This window comes from Cottoperca gobio, chromosome 19 (assembly GCF_900634415.1).
Source record: "Cottoperca gobio chromosome 19, fCotGob3.1, whole genome shotgun sequence".
Classification (NCBI taxonomy): Eukaryota; Metazoa; Chordata; class Actinopteri; order Perciformes; family Bovichtidae; genus Cottoperca; species Cottoperca gobio.
This window is the reverse complement of record NC_041373.1, coordinates 20,917,760-20,937,759: the sequence shown is the minus strand read 5'-3', so window position 1 is coordinate 20,937,759 and position 20,000 is coordinate 20,917,760. Positions and strand designations below refer to the sequence as shown.

The 20,000-nt window shown below is 38.2% G+C and overlaps 2 protein-coding genes across 2 annotated transcripts in view; one reads left to right on the top strand and one right to left on the bottom strand.

Annotated features, from left to right (window-relative positions):
• The window catches only part of LOC115024219 (cGMP-dependent protein kinase 1-like), a 40,076-nt gene extending 39,225 nt beyond the window's left edge, over nt 1–851 (bottom strand). Inside the window, exon 1 of the mRNA XM_029455586.1 lies at nt 1–851. This exon is cut by the window's left edge and continues 1,629 nt beyond it. The gene's annotated coding sequence lies outside the window, so the exon portion shown is untranslated.
• Nucleotides 852–13,095: 12,244 nt separating this feature from the next.
• Nucleotides 13,096–19,717, top strand: LOC115024618 (APOBEC1 complementation factor-like). The gene is given in 12 exon segments (XM_029456380.1): nt 13,096–13,197; nt 13,954–14,043; nt 14,045–14,089; nt 14,154–14,234; nt 14,236–14,285; nt 14,363–14,601; nt 16,640–16,804; nt 16,916–17,013; nt 17,377–17,514; nt 18,084–18,231; nt 19,180–19,421; nt 19,577–19,717. Coding segments are annotated over 12 exon segments (1,539 nt in total).
• Nucleotides 19,718–20,000: the final 283 nt, after the last annotated feature.

Sequence of the window (20,000 nt, the reverse complement as noted above, 5' to 3'; positions counted from 1 at the left end):
TCTCCTATAGATTTCCTGTGGATCCCTTTAGAGTTTCTCAAAAGCTTCCTCCCAGAATGTTCTTATTATTGAGCAAAACCTTTGTTGCTTTTAGTGTTTTTGAGCTCAAAGTTCCTCGAGGCGCCTCATGCTGCCGTCCTTTAAATCTTGCAGGTTCCTCGACATACTCGTGGTTTCTTAATCTGCTCGGTCAGGACAATATGTGATTTTAGATGATAAAGAACATAAACTGTATCTGGTCCTCAGGGTTCTTCCTTAACCTCCGTCCTTTCCTGCAGCAGAACCAGGAGGAGACTTCAGCAGCAGGTTGACCTCCAGTGTCGAGGATTCGAAAGCAAAGTCGAAAGTGAGTCCTGGGAGAGTAGATACACATCCATGCATCACTTGTGTGTATAGTGTATCCTGTGTTTCTATATTAAAGTGTATTCTAACGATGTATTTGAAACTGTGTTGTATATCTACTCTAAACATCTCTCTAGTGTTGATATGCACATGTGTGTTTTACTCCTGTGCTGCTGGAACACAATCATTTACCAGTCAGTAAATAAAGTGCATGTATCTACAGGTTGCATGAACTATGTCGGTGCAGGAAAATATAAAAATAGTTATATTCCAGGTTTAAATTCCTCGCTACGTGTCCGTGCAGAAGTAAACCTCAGTTTTCTGCGGGAGTTATTCCTTCAAAGTGATTATAATCCAGGTGGATCCCGGCAGAAACATTTTAAAAACCTCCTCCCTGTGCAGCTCAGGCTGGCGCTGCAGGAAAAGTAGAAAATGTGCTTAATCCGCAGCGAAGTGAGGAAGAAAGTGGAAACAGGACTGCAGGTGAAACCCGCAGCTCACATCACTTTCCTCGCGTGGAGTCTCAGCTCCGCTTAGAAACCAGTGGAGATGAAATCCCGCTCACGTGAGAGTTTCCGGAGGAGATCCGGAGAAATGAAGAGCACAAAATGAAAATGAGCAGATCCCGAGGAGGTGAAAGAAGAGCAGCTGCAGGTTTCATCTGCTTCATTACTTTCATTAGTTTAATGCAGAGCTGCAGAAACCGAGAGACACTGCAGCTGCAAACACTAAAGTTCCTGTCCCTCCTCCTCATAAATATATGTTTAGAAATATATTATATATATTGTATTTATAAATATAACATATAATATATATATATATATATATATATATATATATATATATATATATATACATATATATATATATATATATATATATATATATATATGTATTAATATATATATATATACATATATATTTATTTATATACATATATATATATATTGTTATATATATATATATATTTCTTAATATATATATATATATATATATTAATATATATATTATATTTATAAATATAACATATAATATATATATATATTTCTTAATATATATATTTATAAATATATGTATTATATATATCATATATATATATATATTAAGAAATATATGTATTTATGTATTTATATATGTTTATAAATATAATATAATATATATAATAATATATTTAATATATATTAAGAAATATAAATATGATATATAAAATATATATTCTATATTCTATATACAGTATGCTCAGCTTTATTAACTTATACTTTAACTGACAAAATAGTACAATGTCAGCACAAAAACTGCTTCAGGACTTAGTTTAGTTCAGTTTAATTCATTTAAACATTTAAATCTTCTTCACGAGGAGCAGAAACCCTCGTGCTGCTGCCCTGTAGCGCCCCCCGCTGGCTGCTCCCCATCAGTGCAGCATGAAAAAATAAGTGTATTTTATGAGACTGCAAACAATCCTGTATACTTTACAGTATTCATACTTTATTCATATATACTACATTGCTGTCTGATTGACAGAGTCAGATACTTCATAATGTTTATTAATATTTTACACAGAGACAACTCATTAAACTGTATTTTTGTCCACTGATGTTTGTTTATTATAATACTTTAAAGTAATTTAAAATAACGTGCAGGAAAACCTTTCCTATGTTTAGAGATATGAGAGTTTTTAAAACACAAAAGCTTTTGTTGTGATTCAAAGTGATTTCATTGTGAGAGTGAGAATAAAACTGCTGCTGGTTCTTTGATGATCTCTCTAAAACTGAGATTCACTTATAAACACTGTTCAGTTTGATGTCTGACATTTTTCTGCTGTATTTGTGTTAAAAATAATGAAACAACATTTAACTGATCTATAATAATATCGAGGTCTTTGTCATTTCACTACAAAGAGACACAAAACGACTACAAAGAGACACAACACGACTACAAAGAGACACAACACGATTACAAAGAGACACAACACGACTATAAAGAGACGCAACACGATTACAAAGAGACACAACACGACTACAAAGAGACACAAAATGACTACAAAGAGACACAAAATTACTACAAAGAGATGCAACTTGATTACAAAGAGACACAACATGACTACAAAGAGACATAACACGACTACAAAGAGAAACAAAATGACTACAAAGAGACACAACATGACTACAAAGAGACATAACACGACTACAAAGAGAAACAAAATGACTACAAAGAGACACAAACTGACTACAAAGAGACACAACACGACTACAAAGAGACACAACACGACTACAAAGAGACACAAAACGACTACAAAGAGACACAACACGACTACAAAGAGACACAACACGACTACAAAGTGACACAACATGACTACAAAGAGACACAAACTGACTACAAAGAGACACAAACTGACTACAAAGAGACACAAAACGACTACAAAGAGACACAACACGACTACAAAGAGACACAACACGACTACAAAGTGACACAACATGACTACAAAGAGACACAAACTGACTACAAAGAGACACAAAACGACTACAAAGAGAGACAACACGACTACAAAGAGACACAACACGACTACAAAGGGACACAACATGACTACAAAGAGACACAACATGACTACAAAGGGACACAACATGACTACAAAGAGACACAACACGACTACAAAGAGACACAACATGACTACAAAGAGACACAACATGACTACAAAGAGACACAACATGACTACAAAGAGACACAACACGACTACAAAGAGACACAAACTGACTACAAAGAGACACAAAATGACTACAAAGAGACACAACATGACTACAAAGAGACACAACATGACTACAAAGAGACATAACACGACTACAAAGAGAAACAAAATGACTACAAAGAGACACAAACTGACTACAAAGAGACACAACACGACTACAAAGACTACAAAGAGACACAACACGACTACAAAGAGACACAACACGACTACAAAGAGACACAAACTGACTACAAAGAGACACAAAACGACTACAAAGAGACACAACACGAAAACAAAGAGACACAACACGACTGCAAAGGGACACAACATGACTACAAAGAGACACAACATGACTACAAAGAGACACAACATGACTACAAAGAGATACAACACGACTACAAAGAGACACAACACGACTATAAAGAGACGCAACACGATTACAAAGAGACACAACACGACTACACAGAGACACACAATGACTACAAAGAGACATAACACGATTACAAAGAGAAACAAAATGACTACAAAGAGACACAAACTGACTACAAAGAGACACAACATGACTACAAAGAGACACAAACTGACTACAAAGAGACACAAAACGACTACAAAGAGACACAAAACGACTACAAAGAGACACAACACGACTACAAAGGGACACAACATGACTACAAAGAGACACAACATGACTACAAAGAGACACAAAATGGCTACAAAGAGACACAAACTGACTACAAAGAGACACAAAATGACTACAAAGAGACACAACACGACGACAAAGAGACACAAAATGACTACAAAGGTACACAACATGACTACAAGAGACACAACACGACTACAAAGTGACACAACATGACTACAAAGAGACACAAACTGACTACAAAGAGACACAAAACGACTACAAAGAGACACAACACGACTACAAAGGGACACAACATGACTACAAAGAGACACAACATGACTACAAAGAGACACAAAATGGCTACAAAGAGACACAAACTGACTACAAAGAGACACAAAATGACTACAAAGAGACACAACACGACGACAAAGAGACACAAAATGACTACAAAGGTACACAACATGACTACAAGAGACACAACACGACTACAAAGAGACACAACATGACTACAAAGAGACACAACATGACTACAAAGAGACACAACACGACTACAAAGAGACACAAACTGACTACAAAGAGACACAAAATGACTACAAAGAGACACAACATGACTACAAAGAGACACAACATAACTACAAAGAGACATAACACGACTACAAAGAGAAACAAAATGACTACAAAGAGACACAAAACGACTACAAAGAGACACAACACGAAAACAAAGAGACACAACACGACTACAAAGGGACACAACATGACTACAAAGAGACACAACATGACTACAAAGAGACACAACATGACTACAAAGAGACACAACATGACTACAAAGAGATACAACACGATTACAAAGAGACACAACACGACTATAAAGAGACGCAACACGATTACAAAGGGACACAACATGACTACAAAGAGACACAACATGACTACAAAGAGGCACAACATGACTACAAAGAGACACAACATGACTACAAAGAGATACAACATGATTACAAAGAGACACAACACGACTATAAAGAGACGCAACACGATTACAAAGAGACACAACACGACTACATAGAGACACAAAATGACTACAAAGAGACATAACACGATTACAAAGAGAAACAAAATGACTACAAAGAGACACAAAACGACTACAAAGAGAGACAAAACGACTACAAAGAGACACAACACGACTACAAAGGGACACAACATGACTACAAAGAGACACAACATGACTACAAAGAGACACAAAATGGCTACAAAGAGACACAACACGACGACAAAGAGACACAAAATGACTACAAAGGTACACAACATGACTACAAGAGACACAACACGACTACAAAGAGACACAACATGACTACAAAGAGACACAAAATGGCTACAAAGAGACACAAACTGACTACAAAGAGACACAAAATGACTACAAAGAGACACAACACGACGACAAAGAGACACAAAATGACTACAAAGGTACACAACATGACTACAAAGAGACACAACACGACTACAAAGAGACACAAAATAGCTACAAAGAGACACAACACGACAACAAAGAGACACAACACGACTACAAAGAGACACAACACGACTACAAAGAGACGCAACATGATTACAAAGAGACGCAACACGACTACAAAGAGACGCAACACGACTACAAAGAGACGCAAAACGATTACAAAGAGACACAACACGACTACAAAGAGACACAAACACGACTACAAAGAGACACAACACGACTACAAAGAGACACAACACGACTACAAAGAGACGCAACATGATTACAAAGAGACGCAAAACGATTACAAAGAGACACAACACGATTACAAAGAGACACAACACGACAACAAGAGACACAACACGACTACAAAGAGACACAACACGACTACAAAGAGACGCAACATGATTACAAAGAGACGCAACACGACTACAAAGAGACGCAAAACGATTACAAAGAGACGCAACACGACTACAAAGAGACACAACACGACTACAAAGAGACGCAAAACGATTACAAAGAGACACAACACGACTATAAAGAGACGCAACACGATTACAAAGAGACACAACACGACTACAAAGAGACACAACACGACTACAAAGAGACACAACATGACTACAAAGAGACTACAGAAACGTCGTCCTCTTAAGTAAATTAAATTAAAATAAAAGAATGAGCTGAATCTATTTAAACCTTTTTAAACAAGTGTTGACAAGCGAGTATTTTATATACTTATATACATTTATATACACGCACTGCAAATACAGTTTATTATTATTATAATTATTATATTTTTGTGTTGTTTCTTCGTTCCCCGCTGTGATTATTAAACTCACTTTATACGTTGACAGAAGAAAGCGGCAAATATAAGAGTGTAACATCTGCCATGTTCCCCCTCTGTGTGTGTGAGTGTGTGTGTTTGTGTGTGTGTGTGTGTGTGTGTGTGTGTGTGTGTGTGTGTGTGTGTGTGTGTGTGTGTGTGTGTGTGTGAAGAGACATTTGCAGAGCACTCTGTTCTAGATAGTGACTGTCGGTCAAAGGCCTCCTGCCACACACACACACACACACACACAGTCCTGCCGGTAGCGTGTTACGTCTATGTATTTGCATGAGTGTGTGTCTGTGTGTGTGTGTGTGTGTGTGTGTGTGTGTGTGTGTGTGTCTACAGATAGCAGCAGGTTAAACATTAACGTCGGCCGGCTCGTAAAGCTAACACCAAGACAGTGAACCTTTGGAGTTTGATATGATGTGATCTCACACACACACACACACACACACACACACACACACACACACACACACACACACTCTCGGCCTCAGAATGACACAGCTCTGATCGGAGGGAGGTGATCTCTGAAATTGCTCAGGTGAGTTTTTCTGTTTTTCATCAAAAGAAACAACGTTTTTTATATTTTATATTTTGTTATTTAAAAACACACACACACGGAGAAAGTGTCGTTCTTCGTTGGTGTGTGATGGTTAAACATGCTGAACAAACAGGTCGAGCCGCGTTAGCTTGAGTTATAACGGAGAGCAAGCAGGGAGCGAAAGTCTGAATATAAATATCTTAAATATAATATTAACATATATACAGACTCTATATATATATATATTCGACATAATATATGCAGTGAAATTACTCAAATATATATATTTTTAAATAATGCACTCAGGTTAGTTTGATTTTATATATATAACATATAATTATATGTAATGTAGGTTCCTCATGTTGAGAAATAAAGTTATATGAAAGAAAATTAATTTCAAGTATCGAAAATAAACATTTTAAGTACATTTATATTTAATTGGGTTAAAATAACATTACTAATAATTTACTTTCCATTAATCTATTTTTACATACGTTAGTAGTTTCATTATAACATAATAAATAATCACGGATGCATTTCATGATATTTACGTCGTTTGTTTTTCACAAAATTATTACTTACAAAATGTTATCAAAAAATATTTAAAGCATACATACATATACATATATAAATATATTATATATATAAATATATATATTATATATATAATATATGTATATATACACATACATATATTTATATATATACATATATTATATATATAAATATATATGTATATGTATATGTATTATATATGTATATATACACACATATACATATATTTATATACATATAAATATATATTATATATAGAAATATATATATTATATATATAATATATGTATATATACACACATATACATATATTATATATAGAAATATATATATTATATATATAATATATGTATATATACACATACCATATATACATATATTTATATATAAATATATTATATATACAAATATATATTCATATATATATATTATATATATGTATATATAATATATATAAATATATGTAAATACATATATATATATATACATATATTTATATATAAATATATTATATATACAAATATATATTCATATATATATATATTATATATGTATATATATACATATATATATATATATACATATATTTATATAATATATTATATATACATACATATATTCATATATATATTATATATATATGTCTATATATAATATATTTAGATATATATACACATATATGCGTTAAGAAATAGGTGAGGTTTAAGGAGTTTTTAAGGGTTAAGATTAAACTACTAAAAAGCATGAAAGTTGTCTATTAATTAATTCCCATTAAATAATTAAATAATAAGAAAGTATTTTATGGCTGAAAATATTTGGTCAAATTTAAATATATTAAATATAACAACAACAATAATACACACGACATCTATTACACGTGTGTCCGTCCTGGGAGAGGGATCCCTCCTCAGTCTCTCCCTGAAGTTTCTTCCATTTCTCTTTCTTTTAGGAAGTTGTTCTTTGTGCGATGCGAGGGTCTAAGGACAGAGGGTCTGAGGACAGAGGGTCTAAGGACAGAGGGTGTAAGGACAGAGGGTCTAAGGCCAGAGGGTCTAAGGCCAGAGGGTCTAAGGACAGAGGTCTAAGGACAGAGGGTGTAAAGACAGAGCGTCTAAGGACAGAGGGTGTAAGGACAGAGGGTGTAAGGACAGAGGGTGTAAGGACAGAGGGTCTAAGGACAGAGGGTGTAAGGACAGAGGGTCTAAGGACAGAGGGTGTAAGGACAGAGGGTCTAAGGACAGAGGGTCTAAGGACAGAGGGTGTAAGGACAGAGGGTCTAAGGACAGAGGGTGTAAGGACAGAGGGTCTAAGGACAGAGGGTGTAAGGACAGAGGGTGTAAGGACAGAGGGTCTAAGGACAGAGGGTCTAAGGACAGAGGGTGTAAGGACAGAGGGTCTAAGGACAGAGGGTGTAAGGACAGAGGGTCTAAGGACAGAGGGTCTGAGGACAGAGGGTGTAAGGACAGAGGGTCTGAGGACAGAGGGTCTGAGGACAGAGGGTGTAAGGACAGAGGGTGTAAGGACAGAGGGTCTGAGGACAGAGGGTGTAAGGACAGAGGGTGTAAGGACAGAGGGTCTAAGGACAGAGTGTGTAAGGACAGAGGGTCTGAGGACAGAGGGTCTAAGGACAGAGGGTGTAAGGACAGAGGGTGTAAGGACAGAGGGTCTAAGGACAGAGGGTGTAAGGACAGAGGGTCTGAGGACAGAGGGTCTAAGGACAGAGGGTGTAAGGACAGAGGGTGTAAGGACAGAGGGTCTAAGGACAGAGGGTGTAAGGACAGAGGGTGTAAGGACAGAGGGTCTAAGGACAGAGGGTCTAAGGACAGAGGGTGTAAGGACAGAGGGTCTAAGGACAGAGGGTGTAAGGACAGAGGGTCTAAGGACAGAGGGTGTAAGGACAGAGGGTGTAAGGACAGAGGGTCTAAGGACAGAGGGTGTAAGGACAGAGGGTGTAAGGACAGAGGGTCTAAGGACAGAGGGTGTAAGGACAGAGGGTCTAAGGACAGAGGGTCTAAGGACAGAGGGTGTAAGGACAGAGGGTGTAAGGACAGAGGGTCTAAGGACAGAGGGTCTAAGGACAGAGGGTGTAAGGACAGAGGGTCTAAGGACAGAGGGTCTAAGGACAGAGGGTCTAAGGACAGAGGGTGTAAGGACAGAGGGTGTAAGGACAGAGGGTCTAAGGACAGAGGGTCTAAGGACAGAGGGTCTAAGGGTGTCGTATCCTGTACAGTCTGTAAATGTGTCATTTGTGACATGATATTGGGCTATATAAATACATTTGATTTGATTTGATTTTGAATAATAATAATAATAATAATAATAATAATAATAATAATAATAATAATAATAATCATACATCATCAGGTTTAAAAGAAAACAGGTTTTAAAACAGTTTGGTGTATAAAAGCCGATATATATTTTAGGAAAAGGTAATAATAGGAAAATATAGAATAAAATAATTAAAACTAAATTAAAACTAAAGCAAAATCAGAAGTTTGTTTTAAGACCTACAATAATACATATATAATCACAAGTGCTTCATTAATAAATACAATAAATAAATAGTATAATAATATAAATATTTTAGAGAATATTAAATCAACAGATATAGACGCTTCACAGAAGAAGTTTTAGTGACGTTTAATAAACCATTTATTCTTTGTTTATATATAAAGATTAAATAGAGGCAGTTTAAATAAAGTCTTAGAAATTATTGTATTAAACTTTATTTAACAAACTGTCTGCTGCGAGTTAAACACAGGAAACGTTAGAGACAGAAGATGAATTATTAACCCAGCGAACCATTAATGTGAGAGAAACAATGATAAAGCAGATTAGGTTGAAATGCATGCTGGGAATCGTAGGAGTTGACCATCAATCATGGCCGCCAGGGGGTCACAACTGATTGGATGAAGACAGACAGGAAGACTAGGTAAAGTTAAACGAGCTGCATTAGTCAAAAATTATATTATATTATATATATATTAGGTGATTATTCATTTAAGTCATTTTTTCGGTATAAACTGTGCGATATATAGAAGCTCAATAATGCCAATAATGTTTTATGTATTAAATTAAAAGATAAATACCTCTGATTTGTGAAAATGTTGTTGATGTTTTGGCTGTAAAAGTAATAAAAATTGACTCGGCTTGACATGACGTATAAAGTTCTGAGAGTTTCAATAAAGTTTTCTTAAATAGTTTGTAAAGACGAGTCAGAGACACAAAAAGACTTTAAATAATTTAGCAGCCAAAACGTTATTAAAGTGCGAATTCAGCAGATTTAAATTGAAGAAGTGTTTATTTTTAATTTATGTATTTGCAGAGTTTTGTGGAAGCTCATTTAGGTTTAACAAAAATAAAAAATACATTCCTTTTTTTGCATGTTTGTTCGTGAAAAAAGTCAGAAAGGTTGTATTTTTATCTATTATTTTTTACTTAATATCTAATTATTTGGACTTAATATCTCATAATTTACTTTTAATCAATTAATATCTGCTTTTAAAATCAAACTATAATTATTCACTTAGACTTTTTATGATCACTTTAAACATCTCTTTTCCTTTATTAATTTTTATGTTTAAGAACAAATGGCTTCCATAGATTTTGGCTTTTTTTGTATGTGTGTGTGTGTGTGTGTGTGTGTGTGTGTGTATGTGTGCGTGTGTGTGTGTGTGTGTGTGTGTGTGTATGTGTGCGTGTGTGTGTGTGTGTGTGTGTGTGTGTGTCAGCAGTAGTGATTGGTCTCAGGTTTCCCGAACCTGTTCACCGTATCGCCTTCGACTGTCAGACAAAATATAAAAAAAAAATGAAAACACTTTTTTAAACTTTTATTAACATCTTAATCTATTAGAAATATTTCTATGTTTTTATAACTGCACAGGAATATTTTCTGCATCATTTCATTTCCTTTTCCTGCTACTTTATACTTTTACTGCAACACATCTTAGAGGCTTATTGTACTTTTTACTGCACTACATTTATTTGACATATATAGTTATTTATTACTAAAAACACACACAATGATGCAGTATTGAACTATCAATCTACACAGCAGTATACAAAGTGTATAAAATGGACTTTACATTGATGAACAACATTAAAATACTCTAAATAAAAAACTAAATACAATATTCTGTAATAAAAAGGAGCTGTTCTGCTCAATGTTTACTTTTACTCATGGTACTGAGTAACTAATTTGAACATACAGTTATGAAAGTAGGTGAATAATACTAAATCATTATATCAAAAATAAGAATAAATATTCACCGACGGAAAAAAGCAAAAATGTTTTCCAAAGATCAGAAAACAAAACAAACAAAACGTGTGTGTGTGTGTGTAATTGTCATGCTATTGTATACAGTGAAGATGGAGCAATCGGCTGTTTATCATTACACTGATTACATCAACCTTTCTTTAAAGGTTCAAAGGGTTAGCTTTAAGTAGCCACTTAGCTCTGTGTGTGTGTGTGTGTTGTCCTCACAACTAGCTGTGTTTTCTTATTTTAACCAAAAATAACAAAACAAAGTGAGGACGTTGTTACAAAGTGAGGACGTTGTTACAAAGTGAGGACGTTGTTACAAAGTGAGGACGTTGTTGCAAAGTGAGGACGTTGTTACAAAGTGAGGACGTTGTTACAAAGTGAGGACGTTGTTACAAAGTGAGGACGTTGTTACAAAGTGAGGACGTTGTTGCAAAGTGAGGACGTTGTTACAAAGTGAGGACGTTGTTGCAAAGTGAGGACGTTGTTGCAAAGTGAGGACGTTGTTACAAAGTGAGGACGTTGTTACAAAGTGAGGACGTTGTTGCAAAGTGAGGACGTTGTTGCAAAGTGAGGACGTTGTTGCAAAGTGAGGACACGTATTCCGGTCCTCAACTCTTCAAAGTGTAATTTGAAGGTTGATGCTTGGTTTAAGGGCTTTAGAGGTTAGTCTTACAGGACAGTCAGGAGGATTTATGTCCTCACACATTCAGATCTAAAAGTACGATGTGTGTATGTTTAATAGATTTCCAGGTGAAGCCTTGTTTGTTTCTCAGTCACACAGTGAGGCGGACGGTCAGACTGCGTCCTGTCCAGAGTCTGTCAATGATTACTGAACAGACCTTGACCTCTCTGCTGCTCACGGCTCGTATCTGTTGTTTAGCTCTGCGAGGACCCCAACCCTTGTGAAGGGCGACAAGGGCTCAAAATGTCTTGTTGCCAAAACACATTATGTACAATTTTACAAATAGCCGAGAGGTTATTGTCAAATAATCATTTTACTAACTTTTGTCAAAACAGTATTTAGCTAAATTAATGTAAATGTAATATCATTGTTTAATGAATGAAATAACTTTCCGGTAACAGGAAACAATTCAGAAAAGTAGAAAAAACTAAACACTGAAGAAAATTAAACACGAGGACGTCTAAACTCTCAGATACCATGAACAACGAGAAAAGGGAAAACAGGTGTCTTATATACACAAATAACTAATCAATTAATGAAACACAGGCATGATGGACAGGAAGTAAAACCAAACACAACACACGAGGAGTCACCTTTCAAAATAAAACAAGAAATAAGTTATGGTTATTAAGATGTGGTGGAAGCGTAAATCTCTTCAGACAAGGTTCAGCTGATGCCGGCTTTTTCTGTATTTATAGACCTTTAACTTTGCTCAACTTGTCTGTATGTAAAGATTTTATTTTTAAATAAAGATTTTATCATTTCAGAGAATATCCACATTTTGTTCTCATAAATTTGTGTTTTTTATTTTACCACTATAATCTTTAAGAGGTTTTTTTCTCGTACATTTGTGCGTTTCTTCTTGTAAATGTACCACTTTAATATTACAGAATATTTAAAGATTTTTCTCGTAACTTTACGCTTCTCCCGTGGCTCCGTACTTTTAAATTCATAGCTTTGTAGGACAAATAAAATAACACACATGTTGTTTTCTGTCATTTTCCAGTGAGCACCCCTAATTTCCCTGATTTACATATCGCTGTCAATCACACCCAATGGAATCCAATCAGAAAGTGAGCGGGGACGGACTGGCGGGGACGCAGAAGGAGGAGGCGCTGCGGGCGCTAATGCAACGCACAGGATACCAACTGCAGCAGGTCGGAAGCTGAATCTAACCCATCTGAAACATCCAGTGAACACGGACATGCCACGTGTTTTGTTTGTTCTTGTGTTTGTACCAGAGGTGGACAAAGTATTCAGATCTTGTACTTCAATAACACCACAGTGTACAAAGTCTTAAAGTGTTATCACTAAAATATACTTAAAGTATATATATATATACTGCTGGTGAATTTCACTAAGGGACCAATAAAGTTTTATCTTAATCTATAATAATAAATAATAAATTGATTATATTTTCTATTATTAATCTGAATATTCAAAGTAACTAAAGCTGTCAGATAAATTAAGTAAAAAGTTATATATTGTTTTGAGATGCAGTGGAAGTATAAATGAGCAGGAAATGGAAATACTTAAGTTACTTCCTAATATATTTACCTCCATGAATCAGGGCTAAACAATTCATCAAAATTTAATTCGATTTAATTTTATCAAAATCACAAAATGTCCTCCTGAAAGACGTAATATTTATATATTTAATATTTGTAAAAGGAGAAATGTGTCAAAGCATGGTTTTAATGAAATATCGTAAATCTTGTACATTTGACTTATTACTTATCTTATTCTACAGACTTAAGAAATAGATTAGTTCAGAACTTCACAAAAAAAATCACATTCATGATCATTTTAATACAGAGATACTGTCCACCACTGAGTTTGTGGGACTAATAAAGGATTTCTGATTCTATTTCCGATAATCATTGCTGTGTTTTTGTTCTTTATTTGTGTCCCAGGAGAACGGTCAGCGGCGGTACGGCGGCCCACCGCCCAACTGGGACGGCCCGCTGCCGGAGCGAGGCAGCGAGATCTTTGTGGGGAAACTACCCGCGAGATCTGTTTGAAGACGAGCTGGTCCCGCTGTGTGAGAAGGTGAAGATGGTTTCTCTATCAAAACATCTTCTTCCTATCTGCTTCTAACATTCTTCTCTTCCAGTTCGGTAAGATCTACGAGGTGAGGATGATGATGGACTTTAACGGAAACAACCGAGGTTACGCTTTCGTCACCTTCGGCACCAAAACTGGAGGCCAAGGACGCCATGAAACAACTCAACAACTACGAGATCAGGTCCGGGTCTGTTTCCTTTTGTTTTGTATCGTCCCAGACTTGTTTTGCCGACCGCCTGCTTCACCTCCGTCCTGCAGAAATGGCCGCCTCCTCGGAGTTTGTGCCAGCGTCGACAACTGCCGTCTGTTTGTGGGCGGGATTCCCAAAACCAAGAAGCGCGAGGAGATCCTGTCTGAGATGAGGAAGGTCACTGACGGTGTCGTGGACGTCATCGTGTACCCGAGTGCCGCCGACAAATCCAAAAACCGAGGGTTCGCCTTCGTCGAGTACGAGAGCCACCGAGCCGCCGCCATGGCCCGCCGCAAACTGCTGCCAGGTAGACTACAGACTGAATGTTTGACTTTATTAAACTTTGCCTCATTTTAGGTTTTTGAGTTAATTCAGATATTTGGGTTTATATATAAAGATAGTTCTTTCCACTTTCTCTCTCCGTCATCTTTTAGCAACTTCTTCAACTGGAAATTTCTAATTTATTCTCCGTTTAATTTGGAAAAACTCTCATTTTTATTTGTGCATTCAAGGATACTCATTTGCCGAAAAGCATTGACAAGCTTCACAAATGATTGGTAATGTCATTGTCCAATATTGAAGCGTCCTTGAACAGGAAGTGTTTAAAGATGCTCCAGTGCTTGACTTCCTGTTTCCTGTGGTGCTGGAACGTTCTGCACACATGCAGCTGTAATTTAAAGTTATTTTAAAGCTGCCAAAGTACCAACATCACCCCTAGTAAAAAATGTCAAAGTCTACTTTTCATTGACTGTGAGACGGCGTTATCACCAGCCAATCACAGCCTGGGTCCCGGGTCAGTGTCCAATAGGAGAAAAGCTGAGATCAACTCTATCACAGCGATCAGAAATAACCGTAAACACATCAAAGCTCTGTGTTTTTACTGAGGAAACATTTTGTGCACTAATTAGTTGTTAAAGTGTCCGATAAAGAAGTGCTGCTTCTCCGTAAATCGTCAGAGATAAGATAGAGAAACAGTTTATTGGTTTACGTACGCTGAATGTGCAACATGAAGCCGGACGTGATGAACTGCGATGAGTAATGTTGGGTCAGTTCAATAATCTGTTTAATAATAACGCCTTCATAAGATGCTTATTAACATTAAGTGTTAATAAAACGGTAGAAAAGAAGCACTTATAAGAACTTGTGAACTGTTTATAGACTGCTTAGGAACAATGATAAAAGCATTTATTAGCAGTTTACTATGTTTGCACATTAGATCGTAGTAACTGTTAATAAATGCAAAATAAAGTTAAAATGATAAACTCAGTAAATGTGTTTGTAATGGAAATATAAACCATTTTAAGATAAGATAAGATGACACGAAAAAGGGACCCAGAGAGTGTGTGCCAACTACAGGGGTATCACACTTCTCAGCCCTCCCTGGTAAAGTCTACTCCAAGGTACTGGAAAGGAGGGTTCGGCCGGTAGTCGAACCTCTGATTGAAGAGGAACAATGCGGATTCCATCCTGGTCGTGGAACAGACCAACTCTTTACTCTTGCAAGGATCCTGGAGGGGGCCTGGGAGTACGCCCATCCGATCTACATGTGTTTTGTGGATCTGGAGAAGGCGTATGACCGGGTCCCCCGGGTGATACTGTGGGAGGTGCTGCGGGAGTATGGGGTGAGGGGGTCACTTCTGAGGGCCATCCAATCCCTGTACGCCCAAAGCGAGAGTTGTGTCCGGATACTCGGCAGTAAGTCGGACTCGTTTCTAGTGAATGTTGGCCTCCGCCAGGGCTGCGCTTTATCACCAATCCTGTTCGTGATTTTCATGGATAGGATATCGAGGCGTAGTCGTGGAGGAGAGGGGTTGCTCTTTGCAGATGATCCTTATGGCATTATCGGTCTGTGACCTTCAACAGTCACTGGATCGGTTCGCAGCCGAGTGTGAAGCGGTTGGGATGAGGATCAGCACCTCTAAATCTGAGGCCATGGCTCTCAGCAGGAAACCGGTGGATTGCCTACTCCGGGTAGGGAATGAGCCATTACCCCAAGTGAAGGAGTTCAAGTACCTCGGGGTCTTGTTCACGAGTGAGGGGACGATGGAGCGAGAGATTTGCCGGAGAATCGGAGCAGCGGGGGCGGTATTACAGTCACTTTACCGCACTGTTGTGATGAAAAGAGAGCTGAGCCAGAAGGCAAAGCTCTCAATATACCGGTCGATCTTCGTTCCTACCCTCACCTATGGTCATGAAGGCTGGGTCATAACCGAAAGAACGAGATCACGGGTACAAGCGGCCGAAATGGGTTTTCTCAGACGGTAGACGATGGATGGATGGATGACACGACAGAGATATCATAATAAAGACATTACCAACTGAACCCTACCTGCCTCGTCTCTCAGGTCGTATTCAGCTGTGGGGTCACGCCATCGCCGTGGACTGGGCAGAGCCTGAGGTGGAGGTGGACGAGGACACCATGGCGTCCGTCAAGATACTGTACGTCAGGAACCTGATGCTGCAGACGAGCGAGGAGACCATCGAGAAGGAGTTCAACAACCTCAGACCGGGTACTAAATCACAAAAACCAAATGAAATATTAACACGATGGTCCTTTAAAACCAACTTAAGTTGAATAAAGATCCAAACTTGGAGTTGATGAAGAGTTTGTTGTGTTTCAGGTGCGGTGGAGCGGGTGAAGAAGATCAGGGATTACGCCTTCGTGCATTTCACTCAGAGAGACGACGCCATCAACGCCATGAACGCCCTCAATGGAAAGGTCAGCAGCTGCAAGAGTTCACACGTTAAATTACTTTTACTTGTAGTACCTTCACAGTATTTGTACTTTTACTGGAGTAAAGGATCGTAATATGTCTACCAGCACAGACTGCATGTGAGTTTTGAACAAAGATACATGAGGAGATTATTGAATATCTGGAGCGGAGCCTCGGTTTGAAGTGATGTTTAACTTTTCTTGTTGGAAAGTCAATCAAAGGACTTGAAGGAGACACACAATGACCACAAAGATATTAAAAACGACCACAACGCATTAAAAGACTCAAACAACCACAAAGAGACACAAAAAGACCTCCACCTTAAGGGGTGGGGGGGCTACTAACTAACCCATTCATGCCCCCCACAGGTGGTGGATGGCTCTCCCATCGAGGTGACTCTGGCCAAGCCGGTGGACAAAGACAGTTATGTACGTTACACGCGAGGGACCGGAGGACGGGGGGGATCTCTGCTGCAGACTGATTACACTGCCTACACACTGGGACAGGTACGACCTCTGATCATAGCACGACCTCTGACCCCAGGGTCGTTCAAAGTTGTCCTGAAACCAAAATGTTTGGGCAAACGTCTTTATTTATTACTGTGCTGCATTTGAAGGACTTTGATACAATGAGTTTGATGTTTCTTCAGACATGCTCGCAGTGCCATCGTCAGGTCAACATGTGAATTTGTTTTAAGTAAATTAGCAATCCTAATTTTAACAGTTTATACAAATGAATGGTATTATTGTGGACGACAGTATTTGACACAATGACCAAATATATTAAAAGTGATTAAGCTTTCACTTCTTACTAACTCTCAACCACCATAAACCTTTCATTCATTGGTCCTGTCTGTAATATACCCCTCCAAAATAAAGTAACATTTGAGAAACATTTTGTCTTCAGTATTAGTGTTGGACACATTATAATGTTGACCTGATGACGGCGTTAGATGTGAAGTTAATTAATTAAATTAATATCGGTATTAATTATTGTAAATGTTGAGATATTTCACTGGAGACTTTAAACCTTTGACCTGATGATGATCAAAGTGTAAAAACGTTCTCACCTCCAGGTGTACGACCCCTCAGCGGCGTACCTCGGTCCACCCGTGTTTTACGCCCCACAGGCCTACGCCGCCATACCGGGTCAGTTCCGCTTCCCGCCGGCGGCTAAAGCTCACGTTGGAGGTCGAGGTCTGATCAGGACGCCGTCTGTCAGAGGTGAGGATGCACTCACTTTGCATACCCCACAATCTTAAACTGAATGTGAAGTAAAGAATAACGTTACAAGTCGAGTTCATATTCACAAACTGAATAAATGAATGCTACAGGTGTTTCAGAAAAGCACCCAGAATAACCCAAGTTTAAAAAGCCAGTTTGTCAATGCGCCTCCGCGTCACTTTTCTTATTGGCTCTCAGACCGGGGGTTCAGCAATGTGAACAGGATCTGGAAGCTTTTGCTCTGGAAAGTAGGGATGTCACGAAAACCAATACTTCTTCTAAGTCGATGCCAAAATCCTGAAGTTGTGATGTTTTTCTACAGTACCGCAGGTATCGTGGTGCCCGGGAGTACCAATAGAAATGTGTGTTTAATTTAATTTAATATAAAATGTGTTTGTGACGCAGTAAACTCGCGCGTGCAGGAGACGCACAATATGTTTCCTGATGTTACGAAAGAGCGAGCTAACGTTAGCTGTTAGCAGCCGGTGGAGGGATGTTCCACAGGGTTACATTATGTTGCGTTCAAGTTCTATTCAGTAAAAATTAGTACTGGTTGAAGGTCAATTGTAAAGTTATCATGATGTGTTCATTATCATCTTGTAAAATGTAGTTTTTGGATAAATCCAGATGTTTGAATGTTTTCACACAAACTGATGAACTGATCGTCCTGCTTCTGTCTGAAATCAAAGACCCAATTCACGATCAATTCTCCAGAAATATCGTTCACCCAAATTACTTTGAAATGATTTGTATGCCTGAATATTGTTTCCAACCAGGAATCAGGAATGATCCAGTGAATCAAAAGAGAAGCCTAAAGAGAAATGATCAGTGAAAGATGAAGTGTTACCACCACTGTACCTGTTACTCTGATTGAATAATGTGTGATTTTTCTTCCCGGTTGATTTCCGGTGATTTGATTGATTTCACTGCCTTTTCGATCTCCTGTAGAAATTTACATGACTGTACCTGTAGGGGCTGCTGGGGTGAGGGGGCTGGGCGGGCGGGGATACCTAGCCTATGCCGCCGGGGTCGGAGCCATGGGGGGAGTCGGCGGAGGCGCCTGTTATGGCCTAAAGATGGACAAGCAGGCGGAGGAGAAGCTGTACGACCTGCTGCCGGGCATGGAGCTGACCCCCATGAACCCGGCCGCCATGAACCTGAAGGCCGCCGCCATCAAACCTGCAACGCAGGTAACAAAACACACCAGATGATGATGATCAGCGTCATAAGTCCTAAAACCTAGAAAGATGATTGAGCATGTTTCCGGAGGAGCACATTTCGACTTGTTTAGGACTTTGTATCCAGTGCAAAGCCCTGAGACTTACTTGTGACCATTGTCTCCCAGGTTCTGGAGGAGTTGTGTCAGAAGAATAACTGGGGTCAGCCCGTCTATCAGCTCCACTCTGCCATCGGTCCAGACCAGAGACAACTCTTCCTCTACAAGATCACCATACCTGCTTTGGCTACACAGTACCCCAACGTGTAAGATCACCACCACCCTTTCTGCTACTATTACGAGGGACGTCACAACACCAGAAATGTAGTCGATACCAATACCAGTGAAATTACACGATTCTCTGTACCGATTGAATACTAAAGTAAAATCTCAAGCAAAACAACAAATCCTATGTACTTGTACTATGTACGAACACTTTATTACCGTTTGCATATTGTGAGGAAGGTAAACAGCTCATAATTCCCTCTAAAATCTATTTTATATTTCTTTAAGAAACATCTTCAAACAACTGGATTCATTCAAGTTTCTCTCC